This window comes from Thamnophis sirtalis, unplaced genomic scaffold (genome assembly GCF_051295495.1).
Source record: "Thamnophis sirtalis isolate CommonGarterSnake01/CBP01778 unplaced genomic scaffold, rThaSir2_p1.2 scaffold_5, whole genome shotgun sequence".
NCBI classification, from domain to species: Eukaryota; Metazoa; Chordata; class Lepidosauria; order Squamata; family Natricidae; genus Thamnophis; species Thamnophis sirtalis.
In genome coordinates this window covers 34,970,678-34,991,017 of record NW_028261385.1, presented here as the reverse complement: position 1 = coordinate 34,991,017, position 20,340 = coordinate 34,970,678, and the positions used below count along the sequence as shown (strand labels likewise).

General features: G+C 39.0%; 1 protein-coding gene across 1 annotated transcript; it reads left to right on the top strand.

Moving 5' to 3' along the window:
• The first annotated feature begins 727 nt into the window (after positions 1–727).
• Positions 728–6,767, top strand: F2RL1 (F2R like trypsin receptor 1). The gene is made up of 2 exons (XM_014053675.2): positions 728–936; positions 5,052–6,767. Exons 1-2 carry the CDS (start codon positions 864–866, stop codon positions 6,146–6,148), a joined length of 1,170 nt encoding a protein of 389 aa, XP_013909150.2. The 5' UTR covers positions 728–863; the 3' UTR covers positions 6,149–6,767.
• The last annotated feature ends 13,573 nt before the right edge of the window (positions 6,768–20,340 follow it).

Here is a 20,340-nt window from a genome sequence, read left to right as displayed (position 1 = left end):
AATCGTACTGTAAATGTTATCAGGGGTCAACAATTGCGCAATAGGCTGAAATACATTTGAAGACAGCCGACGGGGAAAAAAAGAAAGTGTTTTATAGTTTGTAGTAGTAGACACCTTTCCTGGTAAACCCGTCTCTTTGGGCGTCATGGCGGCTCCTCCCTTTCCGCGAATTCTCCCGCGAAAGAAAGCCCTATTTAGCCTTGATCAGACCGGCGTGCTCCGTGATGATAAACACGTATTCGCCTCTTTGTGGTCTCGGGTCGTGTGGGTGTGTAGCCTTAATAAAAACAGTCCACTTAAGAAAGGAAGAGGGTTGTTTAAATTCAGGGCGAGTCCCCTAGTGCAGTGTTTCCCAACCTTCGCAACTTGAAGATGTCTGGACTTCAAGTCCCAGAATTCCCCAGCCAGCATTCGCTGGCTGGGGAATTCTGGGACTTGAAGTCCAGACATCTTCAACTTGTCAAGGTTGAGAAACACTGCCCTAGTGAAAGGGAAGAGAGGTCACAGGCGGGTTAGAGGCACAGGTCTTATCCTGCCAACTGGCGGCCGCCACTCTCGGTGTTCCCGTCTCCTGCCCCGGGACTCTCCTGAGCGGCAATCTCGGCGCTGCCGGCGAAGGAGAGGATCGCCAAGCCCGCCCGCCGCCGGGCGAAATTCCTGCTTTCCCCGCCTCTCGCAGGCTCAAAGGGCACCTGGCTGGCTCGAAGGGGGCGAGGCTCCGCCTCCGCCGCCCTCTCCTTTTTTTCCCCAGGCTGCGGTGAAACTCCGGTGAAACTCCCGGGCGCTGAGAAGGGAGGAGGTGGAAGTTCTCCTGTGTCGTTGCTGCCGCCGTCGCGATCCCGCGGGAGCCTTTGCCGCGGATAATGGGGCGCCTCTGCCAGCCTTGGCTGGGTGTCCTGGTCTTGGGAGGAGCTCTAGCCGTCGCCTCTGCTGCAGGTGAGAAGCGAGAGGGGCGCTCGGGAAGTTTTCGCCCACTCCCGTCTTCTTCTCCATCGGAGCCGGGGTTCCCGCCTTTCGGGACCGGTGGGGACACGGGCTGTTCTGGGGGGGACATGCTGTGCGTGGGTCCCCCATCCCCCCACAAGGGGCTACTGGACCCGGGGGGGGGGGTTGTCCTCTCAACAAAATGGCTGCCGTGGAGATAGGACCAAGGACAAAAACCTGTTTTATCAGGATCCCTTCTGCCCCTGCTCCCCATCCGCAACCCACTTTCTTCCTATTTTAGCGAAGATCACCTGTTGTTTTTCTTTTGTGAGAAAGGTTTAGGGGCCTTTCTTGGGGAAAATAAGAGGCTGGATCTGGTGGTGGTCCCCAGGTTCGTCCCCCGTGCCCCTTTTTTCAAAAAGGAAAATGCCAGGTAGGGCAGGAAACCTGAGGGGCGCAGAGGGAGTTTCTTTAGGTGTGCGGTTGTCCTCTGGGCACCACACTGGGGATTTAGCTTGACAGTCTAGCCTAGGCGACAGAAAAGGTTTTGGTGTCATCAAAGCCGGAGTAACTTCATGGGGACTTAACTCCCCAGTGAATGTGAGCATTGAGTTGCTGTAGTGATGTTATCTGTTCACAGAAGCTTTTTTGTTTTTGTTTGATGAATTGAAACTTAACCTGATGACACAGCCTAGTTCCTAAGAGAAACAGGTTCTTTAGAGGAGAAGCAAAAGTTTGTTTTTTTTAACTTCTTTGAAGCTAAGATCTCTAGTTACAAAGACGAAGTCCAGAAGTTTAGGAAACTTTTTCTGCCTTGACTGTGTGAGAAGTCTCAGCTCAGCGTTTGAAAAGCTGACTTGTAGCAAACTAATTAATACCTCTTGTACTTTGATCATTAGTGAAAAGATCTAAAGCGTTTATTTCAAAAAACCACTATCTTCTTCCTTACAAGCTAAGGTTGAACTTTGTTGTTTTCTTGTTGCATATATAACCTAGCTAGCTAAGGGCTGAAGTACCTGTTTTCCAGTAATTGGTTGATATGGATTTGTTTGTGTGTGTGTGTGTGTATTTAACTGCTTAAGCAACTATAAGTACTCTGTTCACTTTACCTTCATTTTAATTGCTTAGAAATGTTAATCTGGGTTATAAACAGGGTGTTAGATTCCAAGAAAAGTGATCAATGGATTTACTGTATGTACAATCCAATAACATGAATGACTGCATCAACATGGACAAATGGATCCTAAAGCAAGAAGTCCTTCCTATCTTGGCTTATGATATAATTTTGCAGTTTGATGAGTTGGCCATGGGCAGGGGTGCATTCTTTTGGAGGCGGAATATCTGTGGTTAAAATGACCTCCATGATTTTGGGGAGTTGCTAGAGAATCAGAGCAAATTCATATGTAATAATAATGAATGCAGTGTTTACAGTTTAATACTTAGTATTCATTAACTTGCATTAATATGCAAGATGAAGAGCTTGAGATATTGAGGTATTATTATACAGAGCCAAATAACATGGAATGCATGTGGTAACCTTAAATTGCTCAACATGAGAAGAACCTAAAATGGCTTTTACTTAGATGAAGAAGAGGCGTCTTTGCCTAATAAGGATTCCCTCTCTGCTTAGACAAAGTACATACTTTCTACGTAAGGGAAACACTTCCTGTTTTTCCACCCAAGATACTTTCAAGGGGGTACTGTACAAAAGCATGACCTTTTCCAGTGAGCGCTGAACTGAGTTTGCATAAATTAATGGGTGAATTTCTAATCCAGTTAATGGCCTTCCTCACAACAACATAAATAAAATGTAAAACGCACAGTCAAATACGTTAGTCCCAAGTAGGCTAGAGTAAAATGAGCTAGTGATATTGAGTGCTTGGGACCTGGCAGACAAGAATATTGTGCCTGTTTCTCAATGTCTTGCACAAGTTACACATTGTGAATCTATACACAATTCTCAGTGCCATGTTGATGCTACAATACCAGTTGACAGATTTATTGTGTTTTATTAATCTAAGTGAAATGCTAATATATAGTGGTAGTCTATGTATGATATGCCATACATTAAGTAAATAAACCAATTGACAGAGTAGTGGGATAGGGCAATTCTAAGAAAAGAAATATATTATTTCCCTTTATTTACTTTCTAGACCCTTAAGATAAAAAATAAACCTAATAGGGTTGGAAGTAAAACCCGGTGTAAATTATTAAATATGTATGTGATATTTATTGAGCAAAAATGAATGTTTAGAGGATGAGTTATATATACCTATATCCATGTGAGTTCCTTGAGGAACTTATTTGGAAAAAATGAAAAATTAAAAAGGTGGGGGAGTGCATATATTTTAAAAAGGTGGAGGGGGCTGTATATATTTTGGCTAGCTGGCCAGCTCACACTAGTAGGGCAAAGTGGGAATTTGGCGTATTTGTTTTAATAATGTGTAGGTCTGTCTATAATAGCCTATAAATTCAAACTGTGATCCATCTGAGAATCTGCAATTTAGACTGCAGGAATTTCCCTTTATAGAAAGAAAAGATGTTGGAGATGATCCTAGACAAGAACTTTTCTCATTGATATGCAACATCTATCCTATCCTAACCCTAACCCCAGATGTTTTGATTAAAGCCAATTGAAAACTCCCTTGCTTGCCTTAAATCCTCTACAATGGCAACAAATTTTATATCTTAAAAAAGGAAATTGCCTTTCCAAATTTGCTATTTGGGCCAGACTAGATACGATTTATCTATAAAATTGGAATTAGACTTAAAAAGCGAGAAAAGTTGCAGAGCTGATCATTCCTTTTTGTCCCTCCTTTTTTGGTTCCATCCAGAATGCTGAAGTCTTTCTGGAGTAAAGGGAAAAATAGGCATGTTACAGTATACATTTAAGGCATTTATTCCATTCCTTTAACTTCCTAATCCTTCCTATTCTGAGCTGATCTTTTTCCTTTTTTAGAAGTTGCAGCACCTATTTTGCCCCTCAAAATCTGTCCAAAGTTGTGACTTTTATGCAATTAATTAGCTACACCCCTCCACCTGAAGAGGACTGTATCTCCCTTCTTTCAGCTTTAAGAAAATCACTTTAAAACACGACAAGAACATTTTGCTATACCAGTAACTCAACATACAATCACAACTGGAACTGGAATATGGGTTGCTGAGCAAGTGCTTGTTAAATGCACGACTGCTTCACTCAGTGACTACAATCCTGACATTCCAGGTTGTAATTGTTAAGCAATCTCATGGGGTCATTAAACAGATGGAATCCCAGGTAAGGACCATGAGGTCTCAAGGTGGGTAAGAACTGGGAGGCTCCACTCAGAAATTGAAAATCCTTCTTTCTGAAATCCCAGCAGGATTTTCAGACTTTGAGGGAAGAGACAGACACCCACAGCCTGTGCCAGAACTTACCTTACCTCTCTGCTTGGATTTTGAGTCCCTCTCATCAGTGGGAACTGGCTGAAAAAGCTGCCTGCTGAAGGCGTTCAGTTGACTTCTCTGCATGAAAGGGAATTGACCTCCTTCTGCCGGAAGTCAGGAAAAAAGCTGAAATCTTCATCAGCTCACATTCTGTACCCTGCTAAAGGACCTGCTAATGTCTCCTTTGTGCATGGAAGAAAACTCCTTTGATGGGGTGCAGGAACAGAGCTTCGGGAGTTCAGCTCCATTTTACACCCCTTGGAAGAAGTTCAGCTCCCCTCAGTGGATAATTTTTTCAGCCAGTCCATAAAGATGAAAGGGAATCTTTTGAGTAGCTGGCCGCAGCGTACAAACTTCCCTGCCGTCTTTCCCATTGACTTCCTGGGGAAACTGGCAGAAAAGATTCCAAATGGCAGTTACATGACTGTACGGTCATAAGTCCGATGTTTCCAATGCTTTCATAATTCCAGACTGTTGTTAAACAGTCACAAGTTGAGGACTACCTGAAAAGTGTTTCTTATTAGTCTTCCTATTGAAATCAAGTTAGCCTTTGTAGTCTCTTCAATTCAGCAGTATTTTTATTCAAAGCAAATGAATTATAACACCAATTATGTATTAATAACTTGTTACTTCATTATATAGGCTGTGTGGGAGATTATTAATGGCCAAGTAGCTTAACATGTTTGCTTTGTTTCTTTTTTTAGTGAAAAACCAAACTCTCATTTCAAAAGGAGGAAGAAGTTTTATTGGTCATAAAACCAATTCAACAAATAAAGAAGGATACAACATAGATGAGTTTGCAAGCCAAGTCCTTAAAGGAAAACTGACTACAGTTTTCCTCCCTATGATCTACATTATAGTCTTCATCATTGGCTTGCCAAGCAATGCTTTGGCTCTGTGGGTTTTCTTCTTCAGAACAAAGAAGACGCATCCTGCGGTGATATATATGGCTAATTTGGCTCTGTCAGATCTCCTTTTCGTAATCTGGTTCCCTCTGAAAATTGCTTACCATGTTAATGGCAACAACTGGATCTACGGGGAAGTCCTCTGCAAAATACTTGTTGGATTCTTTTATGGAAACATGTACTGCTCTATTCTTTTTATGACATGCCTCAGCGTGCAAAGGTATTGGGTAATTGCAAACCCCATACTGCATTCAAGAAAGAAGTCAGAAGTTGCTATGAAAGTTTCAGCTGCAGTATGGATCGTGGTGCTGCTTGGCACAGTGCCGCTATATCTTATTAACCAAACTGTTTATATTTCTAACCTTAACATCACTACATGTCATGATGTCTTACCACAGTCTGTGTTGGCCAACGACATGTTCAACTACTTCCTTTCCCTGGCTATTGGGGTCTTCTTCTTCCCAGCCATTCTTACAACGGGGGCTTACATTCTCATGATAAAGACTCTTAATGCTTCCATAACAGATGTCACGATTGGGAAGAAAAGGAGAAGAGCCATCAAGCTCATCATTACCGTACTTTCTATGTACTTGATCTGTTTCTTGCCTAGCAATATTCTGCTGGTGGTCCATTATGCCCAAATCAAAAGCAATGGCTTCAGTAACATATATGCATCATATATTATAGCCCTTTGCCTTTCTACTCTAAACAGCTGCATCGATCCGTTTATCTACTACTTCATTTCAAAAGACTTTAGGGATAATCTAAAAAATGCCCTCCTCTGTCGAAGTGTGCGCACCACCAAGAGGATGCAAGTCTCCCTCTCTTCAAACAGATACTCAAGAAAATCCCCCTCTTATTCCTCTAGTTCAAACACAACTAAGACAACTTATTAAATTTGTGCATATGACACAGGAGTGTCTGGATTTCCATGGACAGAACATGAAACTGAACTCCAGTAACCTTTAGTAAACAAGTGTTTACGGCTGGTAGAACTTCTTTCCATACAAAATTATATGAACAAGCATTTTCCTTACAGAGGGAAAAATCAAAGTGGCACCCCTGATACGGACAATATAATATATTTGAGTTTGGGTTTAGACCAATACAAGACAGGATTATTTTTACAAGTGATTACCAGGTGTGCAAATAAGTTTTTTCCTTATTGATCAAACAAGCATCTTGCATCCAGGATGCAAGTGATGGTCCTAACTAATATTAACTAGTTTGAGATTTTAGACAACTTCTGTTTTATAAAAACGGGGAACAGTAGAAGAACATACATGAGTGATTGTATGTGTTTGCCAAACCTGTTTTCCTAATCCAGGATCTACGAAAGTCCTGGAATACTGTATTATTAATATCCCAGTGACTGTTCTTTGCACTAATATACTTAATACTTTTATTTTAACTATGCTGTGAATATGCAACGTTTCCAGAAATGTAGCATGTACATTGTAGGTTTATTGCAATATTTTAAATGTTTTTAATTAAATAAAGGAACACTTTTATATACTTATTTGAATTTGTTTGGATTGATAAGAAATGTGTGAAATTTGCTTTCACTTTACCAAACTTCTTTCTTCATGTGAAAGTTCCATTTTCTTCTCACTGACTCCAAGTGAAATAAAGATTTAAGAACCACATCTCCAAAGCAGTGAATGGATCAATAGAAGAACTGGTTGATTTCATTTTCTCTGCTGTCCAATCCCCACCAGGGCCACTAGTGTGTCTAGCCAGGCTTCCTGCCTACCTAATTGTACTTTATTAAATTTAATTCCTTTTGGTGGGGGGAGAGAGAAAATGGCCTACTCCAAAGCACCAGCGTTTTAGCACCATCTTATCTGTTTCTTATAATAGTCCCATTGGCTTTCTGAGGAAACAGTGGTTGAGTGGCTTTAGCCTACTGCTTTTTTTGAAATGTAGTCACATGTCCAAACACACACACACAACACACACACACACACACACACATGGAAACCAGTAAGAAAAAGCACTGGCTAGGACTGAGAAACACCTTCCCAAAATCAATTTCCATGAACTTAAGTGTTTTGTTAATAGGCATGCCCTCCTAGAGGAGATATTTTGTAGAAGCATCACTAACACACAACATTTTTAATGTTTTCATTAATACCTCAATGCTTGTCTATTCTCTGCCCCTCACCTCCACTTGTCTGTTTTATAACACCTTTTGTACTAAAAGTGATCTGCCATTTATTTTAGTTGCTCATACCAGTATTTTAGCTCAGATTGCAATCTCTGTTGCTAATCCAAAAATAAGCACTTTTTTCCCCATTCTCTAGCAATGTAGACTGCTCCTGATTTGGGCATGGCAGGATGCAGGTATCAAAACAGTGAGAAAATGATTTTTCTCAATAAGTCTGTTCTGGGTTGAGATATTTTAGAGATCAAATCCATGTCTCTATTTTATCGTGTCTTACAAATATGTTTGAAAATAGCATTAGTAAACTAATGTAGGCAAGTCAATGTTTGTAAAACTTCAAAAAAATCTTAGTAGAAGCACCAGCTTGAACTTCTCATGAATCAAGAAAGCCCCCCTTTTTAAGATGACTAACATTAGTACTTAAGAACTTACTTTGCTTTTACTAAATTGTGTGTACTACCTTTTCCCTCTAAAGAAGAGAGCTTCCAGCAAAGCAGAGCATAATTAAGAATTCTAAGTTTGTTTTTTTTGTAAAAATGAAGATAATGGTTATAAAAATGCAAAACATTTTGAGTGTTTGTTCTGAGCTCAAAACAAAACGTCTTAGGGATTTCAAATTTGTCCTTTCATGCACACCCTATGGAAGAGTCAGTAGTTAGAACATTTCCTGCATAGTGTTTTCCCCAGCAAGGTTTACTTTTTTTTTTTAAAGTAATCAACCAATTGTTGATTCAATGAATCAGGAATTGAGCCTAACGTCATGGATTGAGAAAATGAGTAATCCAAAATCACCCACCAGCAGCACTAGAACTCCCAGTCTCCTGGTTTCTAGCCTAGCGCCGTAACCATTAAACTGGCTCTTAGTAGTTAAAACAATACCAAAGATAATAAAACTACAAATTCTTAACTATATTAACTCACATTCAAAGGCAACATGACATAAGCAATGAGAGGTCACAGAACATTGGGAATAGTTTATCCCCATGATGGCGAACCTATGGCACATGTGCCAGAGGTGGCATGCAGAGCCCTCTCTGCTGGCACGCATGCCATTGCCCCAGGTCAGTTCTCCGTGGTGTTTCTTTCATGAGCTTGTTTCCCTGCAAGTGATTAAACTTCTGTCACGAAAGAAAAAGATTTTGCCACGCTGCCAGTGCTGGGATGCCCTGCCTCCCACCTGCCCATTGGTCTTTGGGTCTCTGTTGCGCATGCACACCTTCATGCATGCGCACACCGTTCAGTTTGGACATGTGCACATGTGCAATTTGGGCATTTGGTGTCTAAAGATTCTCCATTGCTGGTTTATTCTATCTTTGATGGACTAGCACAAAGTATCTCATTTTTAAAAATGAGTTATTTTTTGGTCTTCAGATATTTCTCTTCCTACTTGCAAAGTAAAAATCTTGGAAGTTATGTAGCTATGCTGCTATAATCACTATAATCCCTAAATTTTCTCTCAAAAAACTTCTTAAAATGTAATTTCCAAACAGTGTGCCTTAAAACCTAATGTTTTCAATAACTAAACAACTTCCTTTCTGAAAGAAACCATTTTCTGCTTTGTTGGCTGTGACGTTTTTAAGCATCTGCTGAATAACTTTTATATGACAGGGCCTCCTGTACTTTGTCAGGATACTGCCAGACTATTTTACAGGAGCCTGTTGGCTGCATTTTTTTGTGATTCACTACTCCAGGAAACTTCCTTTCAAATGAGTCACCCTCAGAAATATGAGTCATGTTCAGAAATGCAGGAAGGAGTGGGTTTTGTGAATTATCCCTCACCCCCCCTTTTTTACATTCTAAAAGCAAAGCACCTAAATTGTGGGAGGGGGAGTCCCTCCCACTTTAATTCCTGGATATAATCTGTTTTAGGAACCTAGAAACATTTAACGTTTAGAAATGTGTGCAAAACAACTGCTACTGTTGATATTCAGCAGATGGCTTAATTTCAACTGCCATTAACTTCCCAAAGGTCAGGAAATTAGGGAAATTATGAATCTTAAAGTCCAAAGAGAGATGGATAAGATTTGAAAACTCAGGCTTGAACATATTAAGAATATGAGGACAAAAAAAGATTTGGTGACATTGTTCAGTCATCATACTAAAACATGATTTACTAAATAAGCTGCCATTTGCTGGGTTTGAAGTATACTAAACCAGAAATCATGGTTTATAAAGAGCTCCTGTATTAAGACTATTAGACAGAGCCTGCCAGTCCTTAAAATATAATGAAAATGGCCCAGATTTCACAACTCATCAAGTTTTAAAAGATCTGAGCTCCTGCAGATTGTATGAGTTCAGGTGTTTTATTTTAAAATCAAAATCATTGCAAAGGATTTTTTAATTTGAGTGACTGAGCAATTTATCTGGTATTTCTTAAAGAACCCTGGTCAAAATTCCCACTGGTAATATCCCCATGCATATCTATGCATACTCATTCCTGGGTACTTAGACCCCTGTCCTCCCCCAGTCTCAAATCCCTTCTTCCTTTCCTTTGTTTTCATCTTTGCTTTCTTATCTTCTGATAACATTGAAACGAGACAGGTATGCTACAAAGTGAAGTCATCCCAACAACTGCATTTTGCCAGGAGACACATGGAACATGTAGGAAGGAAAGCTGTTCCCAACTCGCTGGAAACTGCCCTTGTTTTCCTTTGCTTTGTTCACACCATTGCAAGTCCCAATATGGAGTGACTGAATCATGAATCAGGAAGCAAAGAGCATGGTAGTCTCTTAATAGCAGTTAGACTTATATACCGCTTCATAGGGCTTTCAGCCCTCTCTAAGCGGTTTACAGAGTCAGCATATTGCTCCACAACAACAATCCAGGTCCTCATCTTCATTAAAAAAAAAAGACCAGAAGAAATGTGCCAGTATATTTGTTATCTTCACTGCAGAGGTACAGAAAGCTGGGAGATTGGGGGGGGGGGGGAACTTAATGCAGAACAACTGGAGCTTTTTAAAACAATTGTTTGCAGTATGCTACCATTGATTTTCAGCTTGCACTTTCCTATTGATGGGGACATTCCCATAGTAATTGCAGAGAAATCCTTTCATAAGACTTTGGTCCCTATTGATATTTTTTTTAAAAAGATCTATGTGCCATGGAACTTGGGAGGAGCCATCTCCAGGTTACATCCACTGGATTTTCACCTGGCAAGTCCAATTCTAAGATGTTCTAAATAATAACTACAAAGGTAAAGGTAAAAGTTTCCCCATTGCAGTTATGTCTGAGTCTAGGCTAGGGGGCAGTGCTTATCTCTATTTCTTAGCTGAGGAAGCCAGCATTGTCCAAAGACATTTCAAAGGTCATGTAGCCAACATGACTATACATGACTATAGCACATGGAACGCTATTACATTCCCACCAAAGTGATGTCTATTTACAGTATCTACTCCAGGGGTGAATTCCTACCGGTTCAGCTGAACCGGTAGTGGTTTGGCAGCCTGGGTCACTGGAACCGGCAGTGACCCAGGCCTGCCACGCCCCCGAACTGGTTCTCCTATGGTGCCGCCATCTTGTTTTTTGCTTCTGTGCATGAGCAGAACAATTTTTATTGCTTGCACATGCGCGTGCCTGGTGTGCCCATGAGCAAACAGGCAGTAGTGTCTTCCAGGACCCACCCCTGATCTACTTGCATTCACATGCTATTGATCTTCTAGGTGGGCAAGATCTGAGAGTTCACCCCATCATGCAATGCTCAAGTCTCAAACCTGGGCTGGCAGCTTTCCAGCTGATAAGCTCAGCGTCTTTAATCACTGAGCCCTTGTGCAGCCTTTTCAGGAACCATAACCTGAAAAAAATAGTTCTTTACTTAAGCTGGATAAAAGTCAATTCTATAAAGCAGTTTTTCACTAAAGGCCGCCTACTGCTCTGCAAGCTGAGAAGAAAGGTTGGATTTCCTCCAAGGATATTCAGAAACAAAGCAAAATTGATGAAATGGAACAAGATAATCTCACCAGATAAATTCTTAAGCCTTTGTTTGTGGCAACAATAAGAGGTTCCAGCATCTGATACCAGTGTGTTGCTATGTTTTAAACGAGTTTCTGTTAAAAATAACTCACCTCTTTGGCACTGAGTCAGGTTTTGGCTGTTTGTTTTACCTACCAACTTTCAGTGTTTTGGACTAATGACACCTACAAGAAGCCTGTTGTGTATTGTAACCCCTTCTCACTCCTCAAGGTGCTGTCATAGACATTAGGTAAGAAAAGCTAACAGCGGGATGAACCAAAACTCACAGTAAGCACATATTCTTTGAGAAGTAATAACAAAGATCTTAGCAAGTAATCAAGTTCATTAGAATTTTTCGTCAGGCTGGAAACATAGTGATTAAAAATGCTTTTAAGAGTAAAAGGGAATGTAGTTGAGTGCACTCATATAATCAAAGAGATACATATTGCATAATAAAGTAGATGCAATAAATGAATATTGCTAGGAATTATGACAGTTTGCTGTTCAGTAGCATCTTAAAATGGAATGGATGATTTGGTGTGCAAACTTAATTAGGCTTTTAGGCCGTGTTTCCATCACATTCTGCAAAAAGGGCAATCAGAAAAAGAATAACATAATTGTCCAATTTGATTTCTAGCGCTAATCAGAACAAATAGGTCACTCAAAATGCAGAGAGCAGATGCATGCAAAACAAAGTAATCCTTTACATTAACAAGCATGGTGATTAATTTTAGATGGTAACACGGCCTTCGTATCTTGGAACTCTAAGATGTATTACACTCTCCAACTCTCCAACAAGTTAAGAAAACTTATCAAGACTAGCTGTACATATTTCTCTCTATTTTATGCATATTTTTGTTGACTCCAGATCCTTCTGGCTCCTTTTTGCTCTGCTATATCTGTCTAATACTGTATCTTCCCATTAAGAAAAAAAAAAGACCAAAGAAGTAAATGTGATAAGAAAAGAGCTAGCTAAGTTTTTGATAAAGAAAGGGAGGTAATTTGATAATTTTATTTTTTACAGTTGGTCCCTAGTTACAGCAAACAGCAAACGTGCGTGATCAGCTTCAGCATAGACTGGACTTGCCTCCCGGAATACCTCCTATTAGCTGTTCTAGGCCCATCGCCTATCCCTGCCACCTGGTACAAGGTGAAAATGAGACATGCGGAAGCCAAAAATTAGGCATGCAGAGGCCAAAACGGGATGCCCGGAGGCCGAAAATGGGGCATGCGGAGGTGGAGATGCAGCGATCCTCACAGCCTGGAACAGCTGATAGGAGGTATTCCGGGAGGCAGATCCAACCACCAATCAGCTGCTTGTGCTAAATCAGACTGTGCTGAAAGTGACCATGCTGTTTGCTGTTTGCTGCAAGGAGGGAAATTGCTGGGAACCAGAGGCCGAAGGATGGGGGCCAGTGGGTGGGTGGGGCTTTGGCAACACTCATTGTATAAGATGCACAGACCTTTCCACCCACTTTTTAAAGGGGGGAAGTACGTCTTATACTCCAAAAAATATGGTATATCTGAACGACTTGCATACACTTTTAAATTCATGACTTTTCCATTTATCTATAATACAGACTGTCATCATCTTAGATTAAAGTCATAATGTTCCAAGCTTCAAATAACATAAAAGTAGTTTGTTGCTCTGATTATTTACTGCATTCTACAAACTTCTATGGGACTTGTCTGGTGTAAATTCCTTCTCTTTCAAATGCATCCCTACATTTGTATTTGATTTTGGAAATGGAAGTAGGATTTTGGAAGCCAAAACTGATGCAAACTGGAATCAAATTCTTCTGTAGATTTCTGAAAAACTGTTGGCAGTAGTAATGTTTCTGGCCTCTTGTCACAGCTAGAAAAATTAGCCTTTTTTGTACTTAACTGTACTGCAACATCATATTACCACCCATGATGTTTGGCAGGCATACGCTGTTGATAAAACAGTTTGTCTAATCTTTATAGAATAGATTATACACAGATCTGCAAACAATTTTTTTTCGAGAGCTGTTTTGGTTATTCAACGTAATCTTTATGATTTTTGGTGCACTGAATCTGAAAATGACCACCATTTTGTCATAGGACATCACATTTCCTGACAATTTAGGTAACTATGTTAAATAAGGCAGTACCTCAAAATAAATGGAAATAGACTTATAAAATTAAAGTTTTATTACAATATTTTCGTTAAAATCCTTTTTTGAACTGAAATGAGCGCACCTACACACACTAAACTCGATTCTTCTTCCTTGTGAGGCTTCTCTTGGTGCATTTACGCTTGTGAGTAGCATCTGGAATGTCACTCTGAAGCATCCAACAGTAGTCTGCCATCATTGTACTGCTCCATTTTCCCTGGTATCTCCTTTCCATCTCTTTAATGTCTTGGTGGAATCGTTCACCTTGTTCCTCACTCACAGCTCCCAAATTTTCAGGAAAGTAGTCAAGGTGGGACTGGAGGAAATGCACTTTCAAACTCATCAGGCAACCTAAAGCTTGAAATGCTTTCAGCATTCTTCCGATGATCTTTTTGTAGTGAGGGTCTTTGTTATTGCCTAAAAATTTCTGTACGACTTCTTTAAATGCAATCCACCCTTCTTTTAGGGGATCCGTCATGGTATTGATAAACTCTTGATCAACTATAAGCCTTCTAATGTCTGGTCCGACGAACACACCTTCCTTCAATTTTGCCTCCGACAGGCATGGAAACTTGGTGACCAAGTATTTGAAGCATTCTCCATCTCTTGGAAGTGATTTTACGATTTGCTTCATCAATCCCAATTTTATGTGGAGAGGTGGTAGAAGAACTTTATGGGAAGGTAGCAAAGTTTCTCAGAGGACATTTTTTTCACCGACTGTTAGCACCCTCGGCTGCCAACTCTTCTTGGTCCAGTGATTTTGTCGGTCTTGACTGTCCCATAGACACAGAAAACAAGGTATTTGGTATACCCAGCTTGTTGCCTGAGCAGCATGCACAAGATCTTCAAGTCCCCACACACTTGCCAACCATGGTCTTCATATTTAAGTTTACAAAGAACCAATTCCAAGTTCTCGTAGGTTTCCTTCAAGTGTACGGAATGACCTACAGGTATGAAAGCGTAAAAACCGTGTACAGAATGACCTACAGGTATGAAAGCGTAAAAAGACGCCATTGCTCTGAATCATATTGGATTTTAAATTGACCCATCAGACCTTCAACATCGATGCAATAAACCAACTTGTCTTCCTGGGCGAAGTAAGGAACGAACTCCTTTTCACAATGTCTGAACCATGAAGATGACACTCCTGGCAACAATAAATTCCTGCTTTTCAGCCTTGATCGAAGTAACTCAGCTGCATCTTTGCAAAGATTCATGTCTCTTACCAAATCATTCATCTCCTCCTGTGAAAACAATTTTGGTCTTGTATCATCTTCAAAGTCAGAACTTGATTCGTCATCTGGTTCAGGTATGACTTCACCTTCATCGGAGCTAGGTATCTCTTCCAAGGTAGTAGGGGGCTTGGGTACTGGTATATCTGTGCCATGGGGGAATGGAACGAATTGCTGAATGAAGATTGGGGTATGAAATGGAATGCTTCCATTTGGAATTAAACCTGGCCTGGCCTGAACAAAACAAAATAAATTATTGATTATTGTTAATTTTAATTGATTTTTTAAAAAAATGTTATTGTTAATCTTAATTGGGTTTGTTTTTTGGGTGGTCTATCTAATTTTTTTAAACTTTTGTAATAGGTGTTTTTTTTTAATGTTGTACACCGCCCTGAGTCCTTGGGAGAAGGGCAGCATATAAATCCAATAAACCAAACCAAACCCTTTCACATCGCATGAACAAAATTAACAGTCATCACTATGGTTCTTTTGCTCTTGCCATACCATAGGAATCCCATAACGGAAAGATTTTTTCTTACCCTTCAACCAGTTTCGGAGGTCCTCAACACTCCATTTGCACGCTTTATGAGGTGCCCAAACTTTATCTTGATCTCCAATTTTTAGTCCAAAGCAAAGTATACTTTTTTCACAAAGTCTGTAATATTCTGCTGTTGCTTCAACACTGTATATTCACCACAGATGAAACAGAAACTGTCTGGCAAATTAATACACTTTCGCGGAGCCATAACGTAACGGTTGAAGAATGACGAGCTAACATGAATTGCGATGAAAAAGTGTGAACAGCCTAGAACCAAGAACCTGATGATGATTCGTGCACAAGTGTGACATTCAGGAGAGAGCAGCTCTGTGACCAGAGAATGCTGCTATCTGCCCTGTGTCTTCCTCCCACTGGATTCTTCAGGAAAGATTAACCCCTTCTACCATTAGAAGCACAGATTTAAAACTTGCTTAGCTTATGTATATATTGCTGACCATCAGATTTACAGTGCTATTTTTTTTACATAACTCGGACAAGCCCTTTAAGGTTTTTTTTGGCATTTTATATCTTAAATGCACTTGTGTAAATTAATTAATAGTAATTTGGACTTTAAATTTGGTTAAAAACCCGTAATATAAAAAAATACCAAAAATTAAATTTTTTTGATAAATTTGAAGACAATTTTGCATGTTGGGGCAAATCATGACATCTAGGGGTTTTTTCAATATTTTATTTGTTTTCAGCACACCAAAATACATGGAAATTAGATGAAAATAATCAAACAGCTTTTTAGTCACAGACCTGTGTTATGCATGAAATTGCGTCTGTATTCTGGCTGTGAGCTGGGTCTGAATAGCAACATTAGATTTTGTTTTTGTTGATAATACATAAATATGAACAAACCAAATGATAACCATTGCTATCTGGCACACAGTCCATCTCTCATCCTAGAGAGACAATCTTAGATGACGAATTCCATTCTATTAGTTCAAAATACTCGCTTCAATTCGTATACCCTCACTTGCTGCCCTTTTCTAGAATCTCAAGCACTTTATACTCTAAATTGTGACATTAAATTTGCAGGTACAAAGCATATTTTTTCCATTGAGCAGTATTTAATTTCCAATAAAAAGGTGAATGATTGAAGGTTTGAAGGTTTGAAGCTTCTATCACAGTGATGGCTAACCTTTTTCTAAAGATGTGCCAAAATTGTTTGTGCACATGCTATTGCATGCGCCTGCGTACCCATGCATGCACATGTAACCCCCCCCCCCCACGCAGGAGCAAGTTTTCACCCTCCCCAGACTCTGGAGACTTTCCTGAAGCCTGGGGAGGACAAAAGCGATCTTCCCCCACCCTCCGGAAGGCTGAAAATCAGCTGCCCAGTGTGCGCATGCATGCTGGAGTTGAGGAGTACCGTGCCAGCAAATATAGCTCTGCGTGCCACAGGTTCGCCATCATGGTTCTATCATAATAGAAGAAGCAAGCAGTTACCGGTAACTTTATTTTTTTTTATTACAATTGGACACAGAATTCCATATAGTTCTAAGAACTATGATAAACATTTTTAAAATTATGGTCTCACACAAAATGGATAATACTGAAGCCCATTCCCTCATATTACTTTTGTTAAATACATTTAGAAAGGATAAATTTTATTTAAGGAAATGAGTAGTTTATAATGAGGAAGTTCATAGTTGGTATTAAATTTTAACATAGGTTTCTACCTTAAATTTGAAGTGCTATGTATCCTTATGGGAAAGTTAAGCTTATTGAAATCAATGGGATCTATTGCTGAACTGGATTTTCAGGACCATCAACCAGGGCCTAATAATGCTACCTTCAAACATCTAAGATATTTCATCAGAGACATTTGTGGTTTCCTTGCAAACTTTGCGCAAAGCTGGTTGGGTGACTATGGGCCAGTCACTCAATCTCAGCCCTTCACAGAATTATTATGGGGAAAATGGGACAAGAAAAAAGTGTTAAGTTTGTTTGTCACCTTGAATTATTCATAAAAATAAGGAGGGGGGGACTAAAAAAAATGAGAATTGGTAAAATTGTAGGGATGCCTTTGGTGTAGTAACTTTGACAAATCTGTTTTCACTACTCTCTGGAACCAGACCTATGTTCTGAAAAACATCCATAAGAGTAGGTGGCTGCTTACATTCCTAGATTATTGAATTAGAGTTTGCTTAGTTAAATATTAATTACTGTAAAATTAACCATAAGTAGTTATGATTAATACTTAAATATAATTACTAGCAACAAGAAATGCAAGTAGATCTGAGCATTTACTTTTTCTCCAAAGCTCTGCATAGGTAGCCCACTAAATGCAGGATTAATTATAGCTATTTTGATATTATGTTTATATTAGCATTCTTTGCTAGCCTGAATATATGATGTGGTATAATATATATGCAAATAACCTGGCATGTGCAGTGGATTATTTAAAAAAAACCACTGACCCTGAGCTTTAAAGTAAGGACTTTGCTAAGTTGAGTGTGACTAATATTAACGATATACGATATGTCCCTGTAGTTTATTTGGCAAGCTGCAAAAGTGGTTTACTGTTGACTTTGCAAGGCAGCCTACAGCCCTGGGAATTCCTGAATATTTTTCACTTTAAGTACTAAACTTATTTGATCCCCCCCCCCCCCGCCACTCTTTTAAATCAACCAAACTTTAAAAAAAAACTTTCTGTGATGACTGTACTTTAGTGTATGTTAAATCATTCCAAGTGTATAATTTCATGCTTCTAAGCCAAGCTAATTCTCCTATAAATCTTATGTAACATTAATATCCAACTGCAATGTTATGCCTACTTAGAAGAAGAAAAGAAGAGGGAGAAATAAACAAGGAAGGTGCTATATTCTTACCTAACCAAGAGACAAGAATGTTGCAGAGCAAGGCTCTTATGGTTTCTTAATATTAGGTCTTTATGTCCTTAACATAACTGCTTTTAATTTATAAACTCTATTGTTCTTTTAATATGATGGAATCAGGTTTATAGTAAATTACAAAATTACCCACAGATATTCCTGATGATGGCAGGAACGTTTAGCTAAATATGAAAGAAGTAACAAAACTAATATTAACTTAACCTAGTGCCTATTATTACAAAGGTGGGAAAAAGTTAAATTAGGATACAAAGGTAGATTTTGTTGCACTTTTATACTTGGCAGATTACTGATTCACAAATGGTTTACTAATTGCATCAATAACGTGATTTTTCCAAAGGTGGCTCATGGCTTTAAAAAAAGAAAAGAAAAGAAAAGAAAAGAAATCATTCAACATGGTCAAAGTCTGACAAGCCTGATTTTGCCCGTCTCTTCATAACACTACAATTTATTTATAATATGTCATGGGCTCCCTCTTCTGATTATGTTTTGAACATCAGGTCTTTTAAAAACATTCCATACTGACATTCATTCATTTAATCAATTTATACTTTGCCACAACTATGGAATTTCACAACACTACCTTATTACAATGCCAGTAATAACTTAATTGGCTTAGTTTTCTGATTTTATTATGTAGCATTTACAAAACCATTTGGATTGTTTGGTTCCTTTTTACTAATTAGTTCTTTATGCTATTATTCAACCTCCTGTTTACTTCCACCCTAAAATAAGGAACTTTTAAAAACAATTGACAATGTGTTCAACCTATCTATATATTACTATTAGCAATAAAAATGATCACCAGTAAAATATCCTTCAAAAACCACACAATCAACATTATAAACATTCACAAGTCTTCAAACCAACCATATTTCAATTGATGGATACTCCATCCTAGATGGGTTGTTTTCTCCATGGACTTAGTTCAAAAAGACCAGGTTGATAAATTTAAGAACATTACATTTCAGATAAATGAAGTCCTGCCATATGTTCTTGGAGATGCCTCGGACATTCACAAGGGGAGTAAAAAAAGATAAGTCAAAACAATGGATGTGGTCAGCAACCCAAAACCATTCCTTTTTACCAGTGTTGCACACATAGCACACTTAAGAGGGAGGTAGTGTTATGGTTATGCAATTGTAGCTGCCATCTTCAATTCTCCCAGGAGAATTGCTCCTGTATCAAACATGTTCTTTGTTTAAGGTTTAAACAAATGGTATTTTGTTTTATTCCACTTGATTATGGCAATACGTAAAATAGAGTCATGAGGAGATGAATTTAAACTAGTAGTTTCTTATTATTTTGGCTTGTGGCTTGTGGAGAGTATGTGGATATATTTCAGTTCTCTGTTGGCCGCATGTGAGAAACAACAAACTTCTTCTAAAGCAGGAGTGTCCAATCTTGGCAACTTTAAGACTTGTGGACTAAATTCTGAACCATAACTCCCAGAATTTAAGTCTTGTGGACTTCAACTCCCAGGATTCCTCAGACAACATGAGTTAGAGATGAAATTGCTCAGTATCAAAACACAAGGGGGAGACACACTCCAAAGAAAATATCTAGTTGTAATGCATAATAGGGTTCTGGATTAAAATTATTGTTGCTCTTAGCTCAAAGTTGTTTTATCGTTAACATTTATGATGTTTGAAGGTAATATTTAGTATTTTTCAGACTTGATAATTTTAAGATGTGTGGACTCCCAGATTTCCCTAGCCAACTAGTTTAGATTTATCAAGGGTGCAGTGTTTTAAAATCTTTTTTATTCGATGTAAGTCCTTGAGAGTCTTTTTGAAAGTGGTGGGATAACACTGTGCTTAATAATAAAAAATACATGTAAAATAATCGTTTAAAAAAGTGCACATATGATCAGAGTTCCATTCCTCAGCCATAGTTCTGCCTTTTCCAGATAATATTCACTAGAGTTGTACTGTGTTGGATCAAAGGAAGGTGAACTGTTGTCATTTTTTACAATGTGTAAAGTACAAATAGAGCTGGTTGTGCTCAGGCCCTGTCAGAGATTTTGTTATGTGAAATGCAGCAGGAAATGCTTTCCTTTCCTACTCAATGAATTTAGCCAGGTAAGGGATTGAACACATATTTCCAATAGTATTTAGGGATCCAGAGGCTGCCCACTTAGTCTTGTAAAACATGAAGTATTTTAATTAATTAATTTAATTAATCTGTTAAGCATTTGCGTATTTACCAT